This window comes from Macrobrachium rosenbergii, chromosome 2 (genome assembly GCF_040412425.1).
Source record: "Macrobrachium rosenbergii isolate ZJJX-2024 chromosome 2, ASM4041242v1, whole genome shotgun sequence".
Lineage (NCBI taxonomy): Eukaryota > Metazoa > Arthropoda > Malacostraca > Decapoda > Palaemonidae > Macrobrachium > Macrobrachium rosenbergii.
Window position 1 is genome coordinate 94146062 of NC_089742.1, and position 19901 is coordinate 94165962.

A 19901-nucleotide genomic window follows, 5' to 3' on the forward strand; every position below is an offset into this window, starting at 1 on the left:
ATCAAGATATGGTTTTCCTCCAGAATTATTTTTCTGAAAACTCATATCCCATTTTCGTATTTTACAAAGTTCTGAAAAATTTTTTAAATGAAAAGTTTTGTCCCAGACCGGTGTACAGTGTGCTAGTAAAGATTTACATTAAATTGCCTTACCTTGGTCATAGTCTATATGGTCCGAAAAAGTTACAAGAAATATGAAGCATTGTTTCCCTCAAATCAGTTTCCGGTTTGTTTTCTGTAATCCTTTTACAATAAGATCACTTTTGAGAGAAAACTCTGCCTGTGGACCTTAATTCCTGTGTCGTTTACTTGTTCACTTGTTCGCAGTGTGGTCTGCGATACGTGGGATCTAGTTGCTGGCTCAGACACAGAATTTTGGAACACAAGGTCTTCTTTTAGAACTAGGTTTCCCTTTCCAAACCACCCTTTTCTGCCATTAGAGAACACAGTTTAACACAGGACCATCCTTTCACTGACCTGGATTTTCGGGTACTGTCTTTTGTTCAAATAGACTGGACCTTTTAATTTCAGAGTCTGTTCCAAAAGATGAAGCCGGAATTGAACAACAACTCGTCTGGATGTCAACTAGCTATCGTTAATTTCATAGTAGGTACTCAATTAGGTCGTTAAATATTTTACTTTGTGAGTGGTAGTTTCATTTCACTTTAGTTTTATTTTCATATTTTTATGTTTGTGTTTTTAATTTTTCGTTATTTTACGTCTCACCCTTTTAGTTTGCATTTACTTGTTCATTTTATATATTTCGTTAGTATTTTTGCTGAAGATTTATCATGACAATTCATTTTATTGTAATTTTATTGATTCTCATCCTGTCAGTTTTTTCAGCCTGATGATGAGGCCTGAAAGCTTGTACAATAAAGAATGTTCTTCCTGGTCTTGGCAATATTATTTATCATTAAGCTAAGATTTCCAAGTAGCCACTTAATTCATGAGAATATATATATATATATATATATATATATATATATATATATATATATATATATATATATATATATATATATATATATATATATATATATATATATATATATATATATATATATAATGCTTGATAATAAGTAATATTGCCAAGGCCAGATAGAACATTATTTAGCTTATATTCTGCAAACTTTCAGTAACCTCCTCATCATACTAAAAATGTTTGATAAAACGTAAAAATAATTTACATTTCAATGAAATGAATTGCCTTACTAAAACTTTAAGAGACTGGGTAAAATAAATAAAAATATACAAAACAGAATGCAAACAGAACCAAAGATGAAAAAGCTAATGAAACATAAAAAGAACAGAAAGAATAAAGTAAAAATGCAACATAAAAATACAAACATGAAAAACGCTAACATAAAAAGAAGATGAAATGTATACTAAAATGAATACACTTTGCGTACCTTCTAAGAAATCCTATATTTGCTAGTTGTACAGTATACCGCATAAGTTGTTGTCAGTTCCGGTTTCATCCTCTCTTTAGGCTATGGCTCTGAAATTAGGAGGTCCATTCTTTTTGAGCAAAAAGACGGGACTTTAAAATCCAGGTCTGTGAATGGGTGGTGCTGTGCCAACTGTGCTCTCATATGGCTGAAAAGGGCGGTGTTAAAAGAGTAAACTTTGTTCTAGCAGAAAGACCTCCGTCCATGTCCCAAAATTCTGTCTGAGTCAGCGAGTACTGGATTCCACGTACGCAGATCACACTGCGAGCAAGTAAATGAGTGAACAACACATGAATTAAGGTTTGCAGAAAGAGCGGGTGGGTGTCTTCTCAATGGTGAATTAACAGTAAAAGGGTTAGTGAAAACAAATTGGAACATAATTTGAAGAAAATTGTGTTCAAGCCTTTCTTGTAACATTTTGGGACCATAATAAGCTACTATGACCATTGTAGGGTAATTTAATGTGCTTACATCGTTACTAGCAGTAATGTAAAATTAAGTTTCAAATGTGCCGCTATTTTTGTGCATCTGAACATCCAAAAATGATACCTTATAATACTGTTCTGTTTCGCAAGTAAAAGAATACTTGGGGCAACGAGAATTAAGATAATCATAAAACAAATCTACGTGTGAAAGTTCCTTACATACAAGGAAACTGTCATCCACATACCTACGATAAAACAAAGGTATGAAAGCATTAGAGCAGGGGTTCTCAACCTTTTTAATCTTATGTACCCCTTGGAGTCTTTTAGTATTGGTCACGTACCCCTTACCCACAATGCAGCATCAGGAAGGGTAAAAAGAAATGTATGTTTTTTTTTTACTTAGATTCTCAAGTTAAAATTGTGCTATATATGTGGAGCAGACAAAATTTTCAATTAATGACAGTATGTCACTATGAGGTAGTGTTGATATGAAATGGTACTTCACAGGGAAACAGTCTGCGGCTGACTGCTAGCGTGCATTACATTTACTAAAACAGAACTATATCAGACAGTTTTCGATCATTATGGCAGTGAACTAGTGCTGCTTGCTTGTAGTTGCAACTTGTAACTAGTAACAGTGATAGGTAAGTCACTGTGCGTGTGAATAGCATTTAAAAATAATCAAACAGAACTAAATCAGACACATTCTTCCAATAACTGTTACTGTGAAGTGGTGGTGCTAGGGGAAATGACTGTGTGTGTGACTAGCGTCCCTAGCATAAAAAAAAAGAACAAAATAATATTAAGAAGGCATTGTGTTCCACTGACTGCAAACTGATGCTGATTGTTAAGCCTCGGAGCTAGTTATTAGTAACTAGTTACTAACTCATAGGGAAGTCAGTGTGTGTGTGACTGCATTAAAATACAATTATAGACTAATTCAGTGAAATGGTTGGGCATGCTTCTTTGCTACCAACTTTCAATCCTCGGCACAGTCTTTGAAAGAGCCACTCTTAGTCTGCAAGACATGAACGTAACTTGTTTTAATCAAGCACAGTGCTGAAAATCCCTGCTCATAGTGGTATGTAGAAGGAAACATCAGGAAGTTCCACACACAAAACCCCAGGGGATATGCGTACCCCAGGTTGAGATCCCCTGCACTAGGGCATTCATCCATCCAAATCTTTTCACAATAGCCCATAAAACAGTCTGCATAATCAGGTCCAAGGGAATTGCTCATTTCAACTCCATCTATTTGATTACAAAATTTACCATCAAAAGTAAAAATGCTTTCCAAACAATTGTTTCCTAATGCAATGGCGAGGTTTTCCTCCTTTTAGGCCTATAAAAACTTTCCTGTCAATTTCTGTTTCAGTGCTGAATGACCTCATAGGTCTAGTGAGTAGCTTAATGAGATTTTTGGCCAGAATCGTTCATTTGATGATACAAGCATGAAATTTGGTATGAATATTCTCTGTACTTCACTTTTGAGAAAAAAGTGCTAGCCATCAAAAATTCCAATATGGCCGCCAGCACAACAAAATCAGCCATAAACCATAAAAACGCCGATCTCTGTCCACTTATTTCCAACTTTTGCTACTAAAAAAAGGCAAAGAGGTTAAGCTCTTTCTGTCTATATAATGTCCCAAAGGGTTGCAAACTACAGAGCCGATCTTGCAGTCAAGTCAACACTATTGTTCCTGAGGCAGGGGGTATTCTGCAGACAGCAATGGGGCAAACGGAAGGTTCTGGCACCAAAAAAACCAGTTGCTTTGGGCAGATGGAGCTCAATATCAGAGTAAAGACTATTCATAAATGAGAAGGAAAGCTTTAAAATTAAACTATGGAGGCAGAGCCAAGAGAGTGTCTGTCACTCACTACCAGGGCACACTGATGATGGACACTGCTGTGAAACTCAGCATGGGTTTCAATATCAGCTAAACTGCAAGTTTAGTATCCCAAATGCTATCTAATTAGCCCTAAAGAAACTAGATAGCCGCACCTAAATTGACAGGATGTGCCAGAGCGGGAGAACTGAGCCAAGGATTTAAATGATATTGGGTGAACAATTAGGTTAGGTGTAGGGCAACAGCTCGAACCTAACTGTATCCCACAATTCAGGGGTTCTCAACCTGGGTTACGCGTACCCCCAGGTGTACATGAGAGGAATTTTGGGGGTATGTGACAGGTTTCTCAAAATACTTTGGTTTTGTGTGCGGAACTTCCTGATGTTTCCTTCTACATACTGCTGTGAGCAGGGATTCTCAGCACTATGCTTGATTAAAAACAAGTTACGTTCACGTCTTGCAGTCAAAGACGACATAAGAGTGGCTCTTTCAAAGACTGTGCATAGGATTGAAATATTGGTACCAAAGAAACAGGCCCAACCACTTTACTGAATTAGTCTATACTTGTATTTTAATGCAGTCACACACACTGACTTCCCATTGAGTAAGTAACTAGTTATTAATAACTAGTTGCGAGGCTTAACAATCAGCATCAGTTCGCAGTCAGTGGAACACAATGCCTTCTTAATACTGTTTTGTTATTTTTTTTTATGCTAGGGACTCTAATCACACACACACAGTAATTTCCCTAGCACCACTACTTCACAGTAACAGTTATTGGAATAATGTGTCTGATTTAGTTATGTTTGATCATTTTTATACGCTATTCACACACAGTGACTTACCTATCACTGTTGCTAGTTACAAGTTGCAACTACCTGCAAGCAGCACTAGTTCACTGCCACAATGATCGAAAACTGTCTGATATAGTTCTGTTTTAGTAAATGGGTTGCAACAAGTTCAGCTAGCAGAGGGCTCTGCTATGTCTTTCGTGTCAAGGCCAGAAGATCTCCTGTCTCCTCAGTGAAAGGTTGCCCATTTCTTCTATGACTGTGGTGAACGGGTACACCTTCTTAAGGAATACCTTTTAAGATGCTTGTGACTGTTCATGGTGACGAGTATTTTTCTTTATATCCGTACTTCCCGATGCTGTTTCATAATTGGTTACAAACTGGCTCATTTCTGGTCCAGCCACCATCCATCTACAAAGAGCTGACGGGTCCTCTGTAAGCCCTATAGCTCCCCCATCTCCTTTGATGTATGGCAGGGGTTCTCAACCTTTTTAATCCTATGTACCCCTTGAAGTCTTTCAGTATTGGTCACATACCCCTTACCCACAATGCAGCATCAGGAAGGGTAAAAAGAAATGCATGGTTATTTTTACTTAGTTTCTCAAGTTAAAATTGTGCTATATATGTGGAGCAGACAAAATTTTCAATTAATGAGAGTATGTCACTATGAGGTAATGTTGATAGGAACTGGTACTTCACAGGGAAACACTCTCATTAATTGAGAAGGTGCACCGGCTCACCACAGCCATAAAAGAAATGGGCAATCCTTTCGCTGAGGAGACAGGAGATCTTCTGGTCCTTGACACGAAAGACATAGCAGAGCCCTCTGGTAGCTGAACTTGTTGCAACCCATTTTGAGAAGGAAAAGGAACAGTTCAAAGCTGTTATGGATAAAATGCAGACTGATAGCCATTATTTCTACCAGCCAGTCAAGAAGAGCAAGACTGATCTTTTTTTTTTCAGTGCAGGGCCAAGACAAAGCAACCAATCTGAGACAAAGCTACTTAAGGAGGATTGTCACCTGTTCTCCAGCCTTTTCATCTCTTGTCAAAACTGAAGATGTGATTTACAAGAATTTTTCAAGCATGAGAATCAGTCTTGACCTCCAGTGGCCAACCCAAAAATGGCTGATGTTGTGTCTTTCTGTCTTTTACTAAACTACAAAATGGCTTTAAAAATGCTTCCCTATACAATATGTTTGATATTTCTTAAATGTTTTACAGTTACTGGAGAAATTATCTAAAACCATACTTAGCAGTTTTGTGTTTTTACCTATCCCTCACCAACATATAATAATGCTGTGTACATCAGAACTATTAAAAATGAAACTTTAATATACTGCTCTTAGAGGTTAGAACACCACCCTATCACTCTCTCTTCCTGCAATGCTGCCACAGCCTTGAAGCAAATCATAGCAAATAGTGCAACTTGTAATGGACTTTATGATGCTCTCATGAACATTCTCTCGACATCCATGGTCTATATGCGCCTTTTGTAAAGAACTTGAAAGAAAGTTATGGCATACCATTTCAGATTTTTGTTATTATAAGCATATTGGTACCTTCTGAACCACGTCTCAACATTACATACTTGCACATGAATTTTTAAGTCATAACCGGTTTATAAACATTATTTCCAGGCTTAAGAAATTACAAATCACCATTTTCACCCAAAATAGCCAGACAGGCACCCAACTTTCTGTTACCCTAAATAACTCCTCTGTTTTGCACTTCAATTGTATGAAACTTGGCCACAGTCCTGTCTTTGTTTTCTACATATTGGCTGTGTCTTATCTAATTTTACAGACGCAATAATGACCAAAATATCAAATGAGGGCCCTAGTTTATGCTCCATCAGTTTTATTCTCTTCCAATGAATTTGGTCTCCTACTTGAAGTTACTGAGTTGATTTCTGAGCCTTTTGTTATATGCTCAGTAGTACAACGCATTGGCCCTCAATGAAAATTTGCGTGTAAACTTGTCTGGAATCTCCCTTCTTCCTGGGTCGTGTGAACATCCAGATACTGATGTTGGTATTGAGCTCAGGGGTGAAGTGACCCCATATTCTTCAATACAGCTTGCATACAAATTCTGTAGCACTTCATCTTTAGATATAGATACAGTTCCCTGATGAGGGAGTGTGTCAATATGCATGCATTGGTCTGAAAATGACATATCGCTTGAGGAGAATCTCCAACCACGTAAAGAGAGGCCTATTTATGTTTATGTTACTAGCATACACTGAATTTAACCACACTTAATTTAACCTGTGAAGGAGAACATACTTCTGAGAATGGAAATAATGAAACCTGCAAGGAATTCCACCCCTCTTACACAGCATACACAGCAAGAAAGACATTCCCTTAACTCCCATCTTGAAATTCGTCCTTTTACCCACCGTATGGACTCATATAAACCACCAACCTTGTACGAGAGTCTGTGAGTGTAGTACACTTAAGAGCATCTGGAGCCCTTGCTCTATTACTACTCCTCCAACATAAAATCACTCCAGTTACTTTCCATTTATTCCTCATCTGGAGATATCAGTATGAAGTTTGTAGAAACAGAATTGAAAGGAAAACAAACTTCCTTCTATTTTGCAAATATTCTGCAAACATTCCCCTCTGCAGCTTCACCCTTTATTCTTTCATTTTCATTCAATATCCGCACATCACTTCCCTACAGGAGACTTGGATCAACAGTCTTGATTTGAATTATGTGCTGAATGCAAGGAATTTTCCTTTAACTCCAATAGATAATTTAAGCCGCTTCCCAGTCTTCAGCATGCACCCTACTACTATTATTGCATCACCCATTCTGTAAATTGCTCCTTCTCTTGTCTTATCTTTATTTATCACATTAGTCTCAATTGCTTATATGAGTCATCCACTTCCATTCTTCCACCATTCATAATAACATTCATTGGTCAACCTACATGTTTTTAATTGACACTATATCCTTACCCTTGCCAGCATTTAGTTGCATCTTTTCTTCTCTTTTCATAGTTTACAGTTTTTCTTCATTATCTTCCATAAAGGTATTGAATTGCAAAAAAACTAACACAACCTTCTTTTAAACCAACTCCTATGCCAAACTAACCACCCTCCTCCATATTCTAACTTGCACTTCACTGCCGTTGTAAAACTATTAATCACTGTCAATAGCTTACCTTCTGTACCATACATCATAAATACCTTTTATTAGGTCCGTGTATGCAATCATAAACTGCATTGCATAGATGCATCCCTACCCGCCCCCCTCTCCCTCAAACACACACACACACACACACACACACATACGGCTTATGTAAAGGAATCTGAGAACTGACATGTTCTTTAGCAATATTTAACTCTTTTCTTCCTTCTGATATTTTCTTCTTTCTCATGCTGTTTGTTTCTTACATTGCTACTGATTGCTGTACTGCCAATTTTGTGTTCTCTGTCATGGAATACAGAGAAATATCTTTTATAATGATGTTTGTAGATTTGTTAATGATATTATAGAGAAATTGCAGCAGTCATAATGTTAAAAAGCCTAAGGAATTTTTTCTCGCTGTGTAAAGTTCCTATTAGTATAAATCTGTTTGACTTCTGAGCCTTGACTGTGCGCTTCTGTATAGTGTTGGGAGATGGCTCCTCGTTCTCAGGCTGGCTCTGAAGAGATGAGGTAGTATAGCCATCGTGTTTTGACATCTAGGACACAAGTTCTTACTGAACATGAATACATGCACTGCACAGGCCATATGATCCTTCTTTCTACAGATAACAGTACTATCCCTCAGCTCAAGGAATGACAACAGTCTAAAGAGACTGAAGATTATGTTGAAGCCTTTTCCAGGAGTTCACATGTAACAATTGGAACTATTACTTTTATTACCTTGGAGATGCCGAAACTAATATAGTGAGGGTTCCTGTCACCACTCTCTTTGACCAGTGAACAATCAAAATATGTTTGTATATGTAGTTTTGTGAATTTTAAGAATCTAAAACTAGTTGAATATAGGGACGTAGGGCTTTTTAAAAATGAATTTGGTAATTTGCTAATTATCCCCAATAAAATAAATTGTAACTGAAACATTTGAATATGTGTCAATATACTGTGCTCGTTCTTGCTGCATGTTTGAATAGGTCATTTTGTAAATTTGAATATTATATTTTCTTAGGAATTAAAAACTGATTAAATGTAGGAACTGCATATAAGGGCTTTCAAAATTAATTTGTAATGATCTCCAGTATATTAGATGACAGCTGAAAGATTTGCATATAAGTTACTGTACTATTTAATTCAAGACAAAGCTTTTTACATTAAAAACTATTTTTCATCATTATTTCAGGATTAAGCGTAGGGGTAGGCGTGGTGTGGTTTGTATCAGTGATTTCTGAAGAATATGGGATGGCATCTGGACAAAGAACAAGCTGGTCCGACATGTATGCATACCGCTATGGTTGGTCTGTGATGACAGCCGGTGTAGGAGGAGTAGCAGCTTTCCTTGCTGCTTTGCTAACAGGCCACTCTCATCTTGCTCGACATGCTCCTCTGGTCACTGTCCTGAGAGCGAGATCAAGCAGCACTGACGAAAGCTTAGCAAGACCACTGCTAAGGTGTCGAAGTGAAGGTTGCCTGGGCCAGAGATCCTTTACATCTGACACAATAAGGACTTATTTAACATGTGATTCTAGACGTCATCCACAAAGAGGTTGTCCTCCTTTACCTCTTCCTCAAAGTCCTTCCATAGTAGACCTCACCAAACCGACAGAAGAACTTACTTGCTTGCAGGAAGATCCAAGTCAAACTCAGGGAGATCCCCATGTAGAAGCTGCAACATCACGAAGGTCATCAAGGATCACTATTGTAGGAGAAGATGCAAGAGAATTTAACTCTCCTCACCCACAACAACATCAGCACCAGCATCAACAACAGCAGCAACAACTACAGCAACAACCAGAACAACAGCAGCATCAACAACAACATCAACAGTCAATGCAGCCGTCACAACAACATTCACACAATAAGATTCAGCAGTCGACGCTGAACAGGAGTTGGTCTGCAGAAACATCGCGGGTGATCATAGAGGCCCAAAGAGGAACCATCACCAAAGTAGTCCCTCCTCCACCTGTATCCCAGGTCCTTTCTCCTCTAACTCCTGTTCCCCCCCCTCCACCCTTAAGCTCTTCATCCTCCTCCCCTTCACCTCTAGAAGCCCATCTTCCTACGCCAGCAACAAGAACAGAAGTCTCGAGGCGGTCCAGTAGTGGAGGAGGAATCCGGACAACATGTGAACCCCTACGGCTGTCAGACTACAACTCCTTCACAATGAGTGACTACAGTCGTACGCTACCATCAGAAGGTCGGCAAATGGCTGTATTTGATAGAAGAGCGATGCACCGTTCAGCTACACTCAGTCGGTCCTCCTCAAAGATTTCATCTGAAGTCTGAAAGCATTACTGAAATGGAGTCCCAGATATGCCATATGTTTGTCATCTAATTCACTACTGTTTATAGATACACATATTTTATTCCAAACCTTGATGTACTGGAAGTGTTGAATAATGATAGAAAGGAACAGATTTAGTTAAGATACTTCAAAAATAAATTCTAAAAAAAGGACATAATTACCTGTACTCTTATATAGGGCTCAGAATCATATTTTAATCTCTGCCTAACCTAGGTAAAAGAAAGAAAGAGCCTGATGCCCGCTAAGTCCCGTTGTATGAAAGACTGCATAGCCTACTATTCACTTTCCTGTGAAATGGTAACGATTCAAGGACAGTTTTTAAACTCTTCGTTTGTTTCTAATTACTGTCATTTATAATCAGTTCATTGTAACGTTTGTCACATTAATTTTGCTAATCTATGTAAAGCAAAAGAAAATCCAGCAATCTTCTCAGGAGGACGTTTTGAAACAAGTATTTTAGTCTCGTAGAAATAAATAAAATTTTACTTTTAAGATTGCTCTCGATTTTTTACGATACAGTTAGAGTTCCAAATCTAATTCTAAAGTGGAAGCTTTTTCATATGATCTAGTTTTTCTATACTTAATGTGACCATAATTGTGCTAGCTTTAAATATGCAGTTGTTGTTTGTAAGGAACTGGAGTCCAGTCTTGGTAGCTTTAGGAGAATTGTGTTTTTTATACATGAATGCTATGTATACATATCACGTGTTAATATTAATACTTTTGTAGATCAATGGCTTTTCCTATTATTAATGTGGTAATGAACAAAAATAAAATGGTTAAACAGTCATCCTGGGATCTTGAATCTTACCTGAAGTACAGTAGGTTGAAAAATGTCCATTTCATGCATAAGTTTTGTCGAATAAATAATTTAGCATTAGTCTGTATATTATGAATAATACATGGCTTGGGGTTGTCATTCTCAGTTCTGAAAAAAAAACTGGTATTATTACTGTGAATAAGTTGTGAGGTAAGGGCCAGAAAGTTTTTTTTTTTTTTTTTTTTTAGTATACCTTAGAATGAAGCCTTGAGCTATGCTAACCTAATGAAGAAGTGGGCAAACTACCGCCCCCGGGCTGGATGCGGCCTGTGAGCGTTTACAAAAAGGTTCCAATGTTTGGCTGCTTGCCATAATTTCACTGCAATTGCACAATGTACCACTAAATGGCACACGCTGTACACACACACAGCCAACCATAGACGTATCCAGGGTTCCTAAAATGTACCATAACTATCGTACAAATATGATAATTTGACCATCTGTACGATAAACAATACCATACGTACGACATGCAATAATTTCTGATCTTTGTCAAATAATCCTCTGGAAACGTACGATAATTTGCAAGTTTTCATACGTATGAAAAATAAATTAAATATGTAAACTGCGTTCTCTTCTCTCTCTCTCTCTCTCTCTCTCTCTCTCTCTCTCTCTCTCTCTGTGGTCATGAGTCTTGACATGTTTTGAAGCGTAAGCTGTGTTTTTGTTAAGTTTGTTTCATGTCGTGAACACGTCTGGCCCTTCAGTGTGATGAGCCTCAACAAAGGACGTCACAGAGCCCAGCTTACTGATGAACTCTTGGGAGCTGTCCTGCAAATTGCCGCAAATAAAATGACACCAGTCGCAAAAAAAGGGTGACCAACTGCACTGTTCGCATTAAAATTGAATGAACAACTAAATGGTGAGTTTATTTTCTTTACCTTTTTTTTTTTTTTTTTTTTAAATAATGGGTTACATTCAGAAACAGTTCATGCTATTATGCAGGGTAATGTAGGCCTAATTTTGTCTTGTGTTTGTAGTCAGGCCTGTCTGGCAATTTTCAAAACCCAATGTGGCCCTTGAGCCAAAAAAGTTTGTCCACTGAAAAAGGATTTTGGAAGAAATTCTGTGAGACTGACCCAGACTGTAGCTAGGCAACAAGGATTTTCAAAAACAGATCAAAATGGCAGAATGCAGATAAAAGATCAGTGATTTAGCAGACGTGCTCATCAGGAAACGGTTTGCTAGCCCTTGTCTGATCAAGAAGGCGCAATTTCTAATGGATAGAGTACTAAAGGACATTGATGGGATGGTGAAGCTTCCTGGGAGGTACCTAAAAGCTCATGAGATAGGCAGGGTGGAATGTTAGAAGCCAATGAAGACCAAGACCAAGGACAAGGTACCTGAAAAGTTGGCAAATCCTGTTGTTGAAAATACATCATACTCAAGTAATAAAGTTGGACCATGTGTCTATTGCAGTGGTCATTTTGAAGCTAAGAAGGCTGTTGACCATAAAACCAAGTTTCCATTGGCCGGGAGTAGTTGCAGATATCACCAGATCTTGCAGTTCCAGTGACATTTGCAAGAAGTATACTCTGAAAGTTTATGCCAGCAAAATGCTACTTGTAAAGATGCCATTAATGGAGCAGCCATTCAAAAGAGTAGTGGCAGACTTGATCGGACCTATATCACTAATATCACAAAGGGACGACAGATACATCTTGACATCGAGAGACTTCACTAATATAGAAACTGACCATTTAGCAGAAGAGCTACTTGAAGTTTTGATCTGGGTAGGATTCCACAGAAATGTTCAACAACCAAGATTACTGCTTTACTTCTGAGGGAGGTGAGAAAGCTGTTGAGCACTAAGTGGTTGTTTACAAATGTGCATAACCTGAGATGTAAAAGTTTATGCAAAAGGGTCAACAATGGTCTGAAATCTATTTTGTTTGCATAATCAAGTTGCTGTAAAGAAGGACTGTAGAGGACCGAGGCAGATCCTCAAGGAACTGTTAACTGGAGACTGCAAAGGTGAAGTGTGTAACACCTAACATTAAGTGTTGGAGCTGGGAATATGACTAGCCAAAGAGCAATTCATGGTCACCAGAAACACCACAAAGAGAGGAGGACCAGCAAACTGCAGTGAAGAGAGCCATATGAGATCAAAGAGATGGTTAATTGCATTGACTACAAGGTTGAAGTTGGCAGAGAAATGGAAGCTGTATGCAAACATCCTGATCAGCTACAGTGAGGGGGAAGTGAAAAAAGCATCAGCAACTGTTGCTGAGGAAGAGATACCTGAATGTGACGTTATCTAGCAGGGAGTAATCTGATTGTGACCATGTAATTCCCTGATGGTTGGTTGGAATTTGACCTTGGAAAACAGAGGAGACATACCAAGAAGTCAACAATAATAATGACCAAACCAAGCGGCAGAAAGAATCAGGAGTCACAATAGTTGGAAAACTATCAAAATACCTTAACCCTTACGGGTCGCGCTGAATATATATTAACAAAAACCCTTGACTGGGCAAACTTCGAGGTCCGCAAATAAAAAAAAAAAAAATACACATCAATTTAAAATTTAAAGTCACGCACAATGTGTGTATATATATATATATATATATATATATATATATATATATATATATATATATATATATATATATATATATATATATATATATACATTTTTCCGTACTTACCATAGCGAGTCAAAAGTGAATATATCTGCTAGAAGTGAGCAAAGGACTAAGCTGCCTGATGAATTTTGGGCCAGCGCACGGCCTCGTGGCTCTAATGTTCTAAAAAATACTGGCTAAATTTTCGATTCTATCTAATATTCGTAGTAGATATTGGAAAATTACTATTGCAGCTATCATTATATGGTAAAAGATAAATAAAAGTTTCAACATTCCTGAGTAAATTTATCGGTACATTTTGCAAAGTCTCATATAGTTCTCGAGTTCGTTCATTTCCCGGTCCGAGCTTCATCTCTCTCACTCTCTCTCTCTCTTCTCTCTCTCTCTCAAATTGCAATTATGACTAATGTTATTTGGTAATGATAATAACTAAACACAATAATATTCCCTGTGTAAACTTGCTAGCAAAAATATACAAAATCTCATGCAGTTTTCTCGATTTCGTTCCCTACCGGAGCCTCACGGGCAATCTCTCTCTCTCTCTCTCTCTCTCTCTCTCTCTCTCTCTCTCTCTCTCTCTCTCTCTCTCTCTCTCTCTCAAATTACAATTACAACCAACATGATTACAATTACGGCTGACAAATGATAATAGATATGTACTAAAAATAGCAAACAGTAAACTTATGGGCAAATATCCAAAAACTCAATAAATTGACACGATATTAAAACATTTATGATAGTAGAAAGAGAAATCATATATGAATATTCCCCGAGTAACTGATATGCCAAAGTAAAACTCTCTCTCATTTTCTAGTACTCGACATAGTTGTATTCGCGAAGTCATTCCAGGCATAAGGCCACCTTACAGCTGGGGCCCCAGGTCGACCAAAGTCTAATAAAAGATAAGTCTATGCGTGCGCAGGTGGTGACGTCACCTAGCCTGAGTATCCTAAATGATAGACAACGGAGTGATTAATAGGCGACTTTATTTTTATCTATTTTGTCTACTTCTCAGTCACACTATTTAACTCTATTAATTTCAAGTATATCATTCGTATTTAAAGGAAAAATTATATAAATAGCATGATTAAAATATATACATAATGTTTTTGTCTATTCTTGTTATAACTTAAGGTTAATAATATTGGTGAGGAGTGGCCAGTTTACACTGTACTCTATCAGCAAATTACTGTGTATTATTATTATTATTATTATTATTATTATTATTATTATTATTATTATGTTTAGATTGAAGTAATTGCTTAGTAAGTTACAAGAAGTTACTGCAGTAAATGAGTAGAAATGAGAGAGAGAAATGAACAAAGCATCTTACACATTATAATGTAATTTGGCATTTCATTAGATAATTAACCTTTGAAATGTAAGCTTCTATCCTCATGTCTTTTTTTTTTTTTGTACATTTTCCAGCTTACCTTCTGTAGTGGAATAATTAGCATTGATATGGCTACATAACAACTTATGAAGCTGATGCAGAAAGGGATGAAATAACACCGAGTATAATGTGTAAATGTTTTCGTAATTGGATGTACAGCCACTAACAGCACAATTACTAGGCATGTTTGATTGCCACAGCCGGAGTTCTGCACACAACACCAGCTTGTTGCTGACTGACTCGGTTCCATGTAACGGACCCAGCATTTTGTGGGCTAGATGACGTCATTGCGTGGCTCATGCTACTTTTTCGCAGCAAGTGAACAGACTTATCTTTTATTGGACTTTGAGGTCGACAACCTCTTATTTTTGAACCGCTCTCATTTTACGAAGTTTGCACACATGGCACACAATCTTTGGCCTTTCGCTCTCCCTTGCTTTTGCGGTACTGGTGCACTGGTGTGAAGTAGTGCTTCAGGCACCATTGCTGGGGTGCAATATGACCAACTTGTGTCGTCGACACCCTTCTGCCACCCCTCTCTGGCTGAAATGCGCCATGCTTGTTGAGCAGTTGTTTGTAAACCCTCAGAGAGAAATCTCGTAAAGCCATGGGCTTTCCAGTTTTGAGCTTTACATGCTATACACATTCAGAGTGCAGATGTCGATAAGGTGAAAGAAGGCTTTTTCATTGTTCTTCTTGCACACTCAGTCATACCTATTGGCATGCCTGACTTGTCGACAAGCCACAAGTTTTTTTACGCAGTTGACAATAACATCCGACTTCCTGTGAGTGCTACCACGCCAGTGTGTATTGTTGTCAATACGGCAAACTGGTTTTTGTCCTTCCACTTGATGGCGAGATGATGATGCCCTTTCTTTCTAAAAACCATTTTCGTCTCTCTCCATGTTTGAGAGAAAGCTGGCCATTCCCCTCCTTTTCTCGTAAATGGCACCAACCAGTGTCTTCATTGTGTAAAGATTCACTTAGGTCAGGGCTGGTACAAAAGTTGTCTGTGTACAGAACATGACTCTTGCCAAGGTCAGGTGCCATAAGTGTTTTTACGACTGCTCCTGAGTGGCTGAGGCGTCATCAGCGGGAATATCTACTTCAGTTCCTGTATAAACAACAACATCCATAACATACGCAGTTTTACAGTCACAGATAACATATTTTTATGCTAAACCTGAGCCTCTTTGATCGAATATACTGGTTCAAAATCAGGTGCCCTTTGAATAACACAAGACTTAATTGATCACAAGTTTTTGAAATGGATAGAAATATCTTGAAAGTTATTCAAGTATTTGCGTCACGATGTTCCTTATTTTCCACAGTCTGTCATTGGAATATCGGTCTCTCAGATCACTATATGTGAAATATAAAATCTGTAAATGGCCTGGTACTAGCGGCAGGGCACAAGCTCCAGCAGTCATGGTGTATGGAGGCACACATCGGTTGACCAATAATCCATAACGCCGTGTTTACATACAAACAGCATGAGTAAAGTTATTACAAGAAACACTTTCATTTCCCTTACACATACATCCAGTCATTTTTTTATCATTCCCATGCCAGGCACTAGGCCAGCCATGCGGTGTCCATGATATCGGTTTGTTTCATCTACCATGACTTGGACTCTCGCACAGTTGGCATAAAGTTTAAAATAGCCTGATTCATCACTCTCATCACTCAATCCGCGCTCGTGTAACTCCTGCCATTCCAGTAAAAATGTAATCATTGGGCACAAAATCTCTTCCATCAATCCAGCCATCACTTCCTAAAGCTCTAGCCGATGTGCTATGCATACGAACACGTTCTTCGCTGCTTGATGAGCGCAACCAGGATCCAGAGAAGAACGGGCCTGCTAACTTGGTAACGAAAATAAGGCCTTTTCTGCGTAGGTAGTCTCGTGAGCCCCTCCCAGCCAAAGACTCGTATGTCCAGGTACCGCTCATTTATGCGGTCTTTTTTTTTTTTTTTTTTTTTAAATAATCATCTTCAGTTAAGACTTCTTATTTGTCACTTAAATGCATGCTAAACTAATTCACGAAGGCATGAGTCGTTAAAGGTCCGAGAGCATAACACTGTCCAGTAAGAACGATAAAAACAAAAGCGTTTTCATCGTAAGTATTATTGTATGGATTCATTTAACAAAATAAGAACAAACTACTTCTTGATACCCATTCAGTTTAGGTTTATTAGTTTCATAGATTTTCTTTCCATGCTTTGGCACTCGTTTATTTTCTTTTTCTTTATTACAATAATTTGATTTAGATAATTCATCCTAAGATACACACATTTTAGCAAAAGAATTATTACATCTTTGGGATCATCAGCTTCAGACAATTCTAATTCAGAAGCAAGCGACTTTATGCAGTCTTTAATTAACTTCCCGTGAGGTTTCGGGAAGCTTTCACGAGACGTGAAAGCATTCAGAAGGCGCTGCATGCAGCCCGCCTCTGTTGATTGTGCTCAGCCAGATTAGGATATTTCAGTGCAGATTTCTTGACGATGCATCCATCAGTGTAACGTAGAGCTCTACTCTTCTTCTATCACGTCAGGAAGTGATTTTTCAAGTTTTCCTTCCTCTCTCTTAGTCAGATTCTGTTCTTCTCTAACATTATCCTTTTATCCTGCCTTTTCAATTTCAAGTTCAGTGGTAAGATTTTTAAAGAAAATTCTAATCAGGCACATTTCTACTAATAATTTCAGTTCATTCACTATTCTGTTTTGCACTAGAAAATTCGTCGTCTTTAAATCCAGTGTTTTTTTTTTTTTACTTAACAGTGCAATGTCTTTTTCTAACAAATAATCTGTCAAGAAAATTTGAAAACTCACCGAATATGGATTGCCATGTGATCCATTCATTTGACGTGTGCAACCAAAAAAATGTTCCAACATATCTTGGTTTAATCGCCTTGTAGGTATGAGTTTAACACCATATAATTTACTTAATATTTCGTAAAGGTCTATAAGAGACTTACCTGACATAATGTCTCCCTTTTGAAATCTATAAAGGCAATTAATTGTGAGCTTGCTACCATCATGGTTTTCATGGTATCTACCATTTTTTGCAGAATTTTTTCTGCTCCTCATAATTAATCCCGAAAGCATTTCATGATACTGTAATTATGTATTGAAGAAGAATTCATAATCTCAAACCATTCTCAACAACATAAATGAAATTAGCAGTTTCTTCCAAATTGCTGCTGTTTAAGAGACCTTTCTTACCTAAGTAGACCATTGCACTTACAAGCGAAGTGGATAACAACTGTTATCCAGTTCACGCTCTGTTTCTCTTGGCTTAACAAGTTAAAATGACTTTCATTTAACTTATAAGAAAGACCACATTCTGTCTTCCCCTGACTATGCATTTCACGAATGGAATAATCGGAAATAAACCTTCCATTTTGCAACTTGATTTCATGTAGTTTGTAGTATAATCCTTGAAAAAAAGTGAAGAGGAAATGATAACATGATCTGGGTTAAGTTTATCAGATCGTCAACATGCTTGTATGCATGCGTCTCTCAAAACTTTCAGCCCTCGCAAAAAACCAAAGAAACTTATGACTAAATCTAAATATTTTATTTTCCTTTTTGTGTTAAAACGCCCAAAAACTGTGCAGTTCTTCGGCATGGTGCTGACAATATTTTAACAACGTGGTTGATTGGAAAAAATGTCTCACATTGACATTTACTGCGAGGGGAAATGTTGGCAAATGAAGTATTTTGTACGATACAACTGGTATTTATATACTGGAATCTACACATATTATAAATGAATATCTATCAAAGAAATCCTTAGAGACAGGATAAAAATAAAATATTAATAGAGGGACATATTTTGGGTTGCCTTTTTAAGCCAAATCTTTGATTTGGGTTGGCTTAGCCCGAGCCCCAGTCGAGGTTTGGGGGCTTGCGGGAGTTCATTATCCTACCCGCTCATATTCTGACCTGCGCGTTAGCAGGCCCGTTCTTCTCTGGATCCTGAGCGCAACCTAGAACACCTGCCATGTCGACAAACAGCTCTTCTTGTTCATCTGCAATGACTTCGCTTTCAAAACGCGTACTTACATTGCTTTCTGCATCACTAAGCTCTTCCTGTTGATAACTTGAATTATCAACATTATCATTGATATCCAAAGGTCCTGAGCCCTCCTGTATATCGATGTTTTTATCGCCCTCATCATTCCCACTGTCAGATTCAGCGAATTCGCCCTCTTCTGGTTTTTATGATTCTAACTGACAAGAGATTTCCTCTTCTGTCAACGACACTTGAGGCATTTTATGCCTAATTCTCTGGCCATATTCTCCAGCGATTGACACGAGAAGTATTGGTTCGCGGAGTTGTAGACCTTGGGGTATCACCTTCCACCACGAAATCTTGGGGATGACTGTTATACTGTTATTTATAGCCATCACAAGCCATACGAATGTTTTCCTGCAAAAATTCATTCAAAACTCGCGGCTGGAAATAATAATCATCAGATGATGCGCACCGGAAGTTTTTATGTGCAATGATAGGACATCATAAGATGTGTGCCATCCCTCAGGGAGTTAACTAACAATCCAGGAAAACTTCATCAGAAGAACACCACCTCACTGGAGTGACAGTAAAGCAGAGCAAGAATGTATCCTTGGCTACCGGGCTTTTCAAACCCATTAGGGTTGCAACAAAAACACAGTAGGTCGGGATAAGAGAATAAATCCATATAGAGTAAGAAAGTGATAATCTCATTGCAGTCCTTACAACTGCAATTTGCAAGGCTTGGTGTGCATGTTGCCAGAGGATTTGGTACTGAATGGTGACCAAAATAGAATCCATCAGATTTCTATACGCCTACTTATCCTTGCTCAATTTCTTGCAGTCATTTACTGCACACCTCATTTACACAAGTTTTTTGTAATTAGATAATTATCTCCTTATTATCATTGATCCAAATTTTGAAATGAGATGTCTATATTTTCTAAGCATTTCAAAATTTGTAATTAATTCTTATAGGCTACATGTCCTAACTCATAATTAATACCTTTTTTATAATGATAATTTTGCATTTCTATTTTCCCTTGCAATCTTTTGATAATCTGATTCTCTCATTTTTACCGATACGGCTATTCTTCTCAGGATTTGGTTTCTTC

General features: G+C 37.8%; 1 protein-coding gene across 2 annotated transcripts in view; it reads left to right on the forward strand.

Annotated features, from left to right (window-relative positions):
• Positions 1–10757, forward strand: part of LOC136849212 (uncharacterized) — a 188180-nt gene extending 177423 nt beyond the window's left edge. For both annotated transcript variants that reach the window (XM_067122398.1, XM_067122408.1), the window contains one exon: positions 8846–10757. In XM_067122398.1, coding sequence (XP_066978499.1) covers positions 8846–9948 — 1103 coding nt within the window. In that variant the 3' untranslated portion in view covers positions 9949–10757. The remainder of the gene's footprint in view (positions 1–8845) is intronic.
• Positions 10758–19901: the final 9144 nt, after the last annotated feature.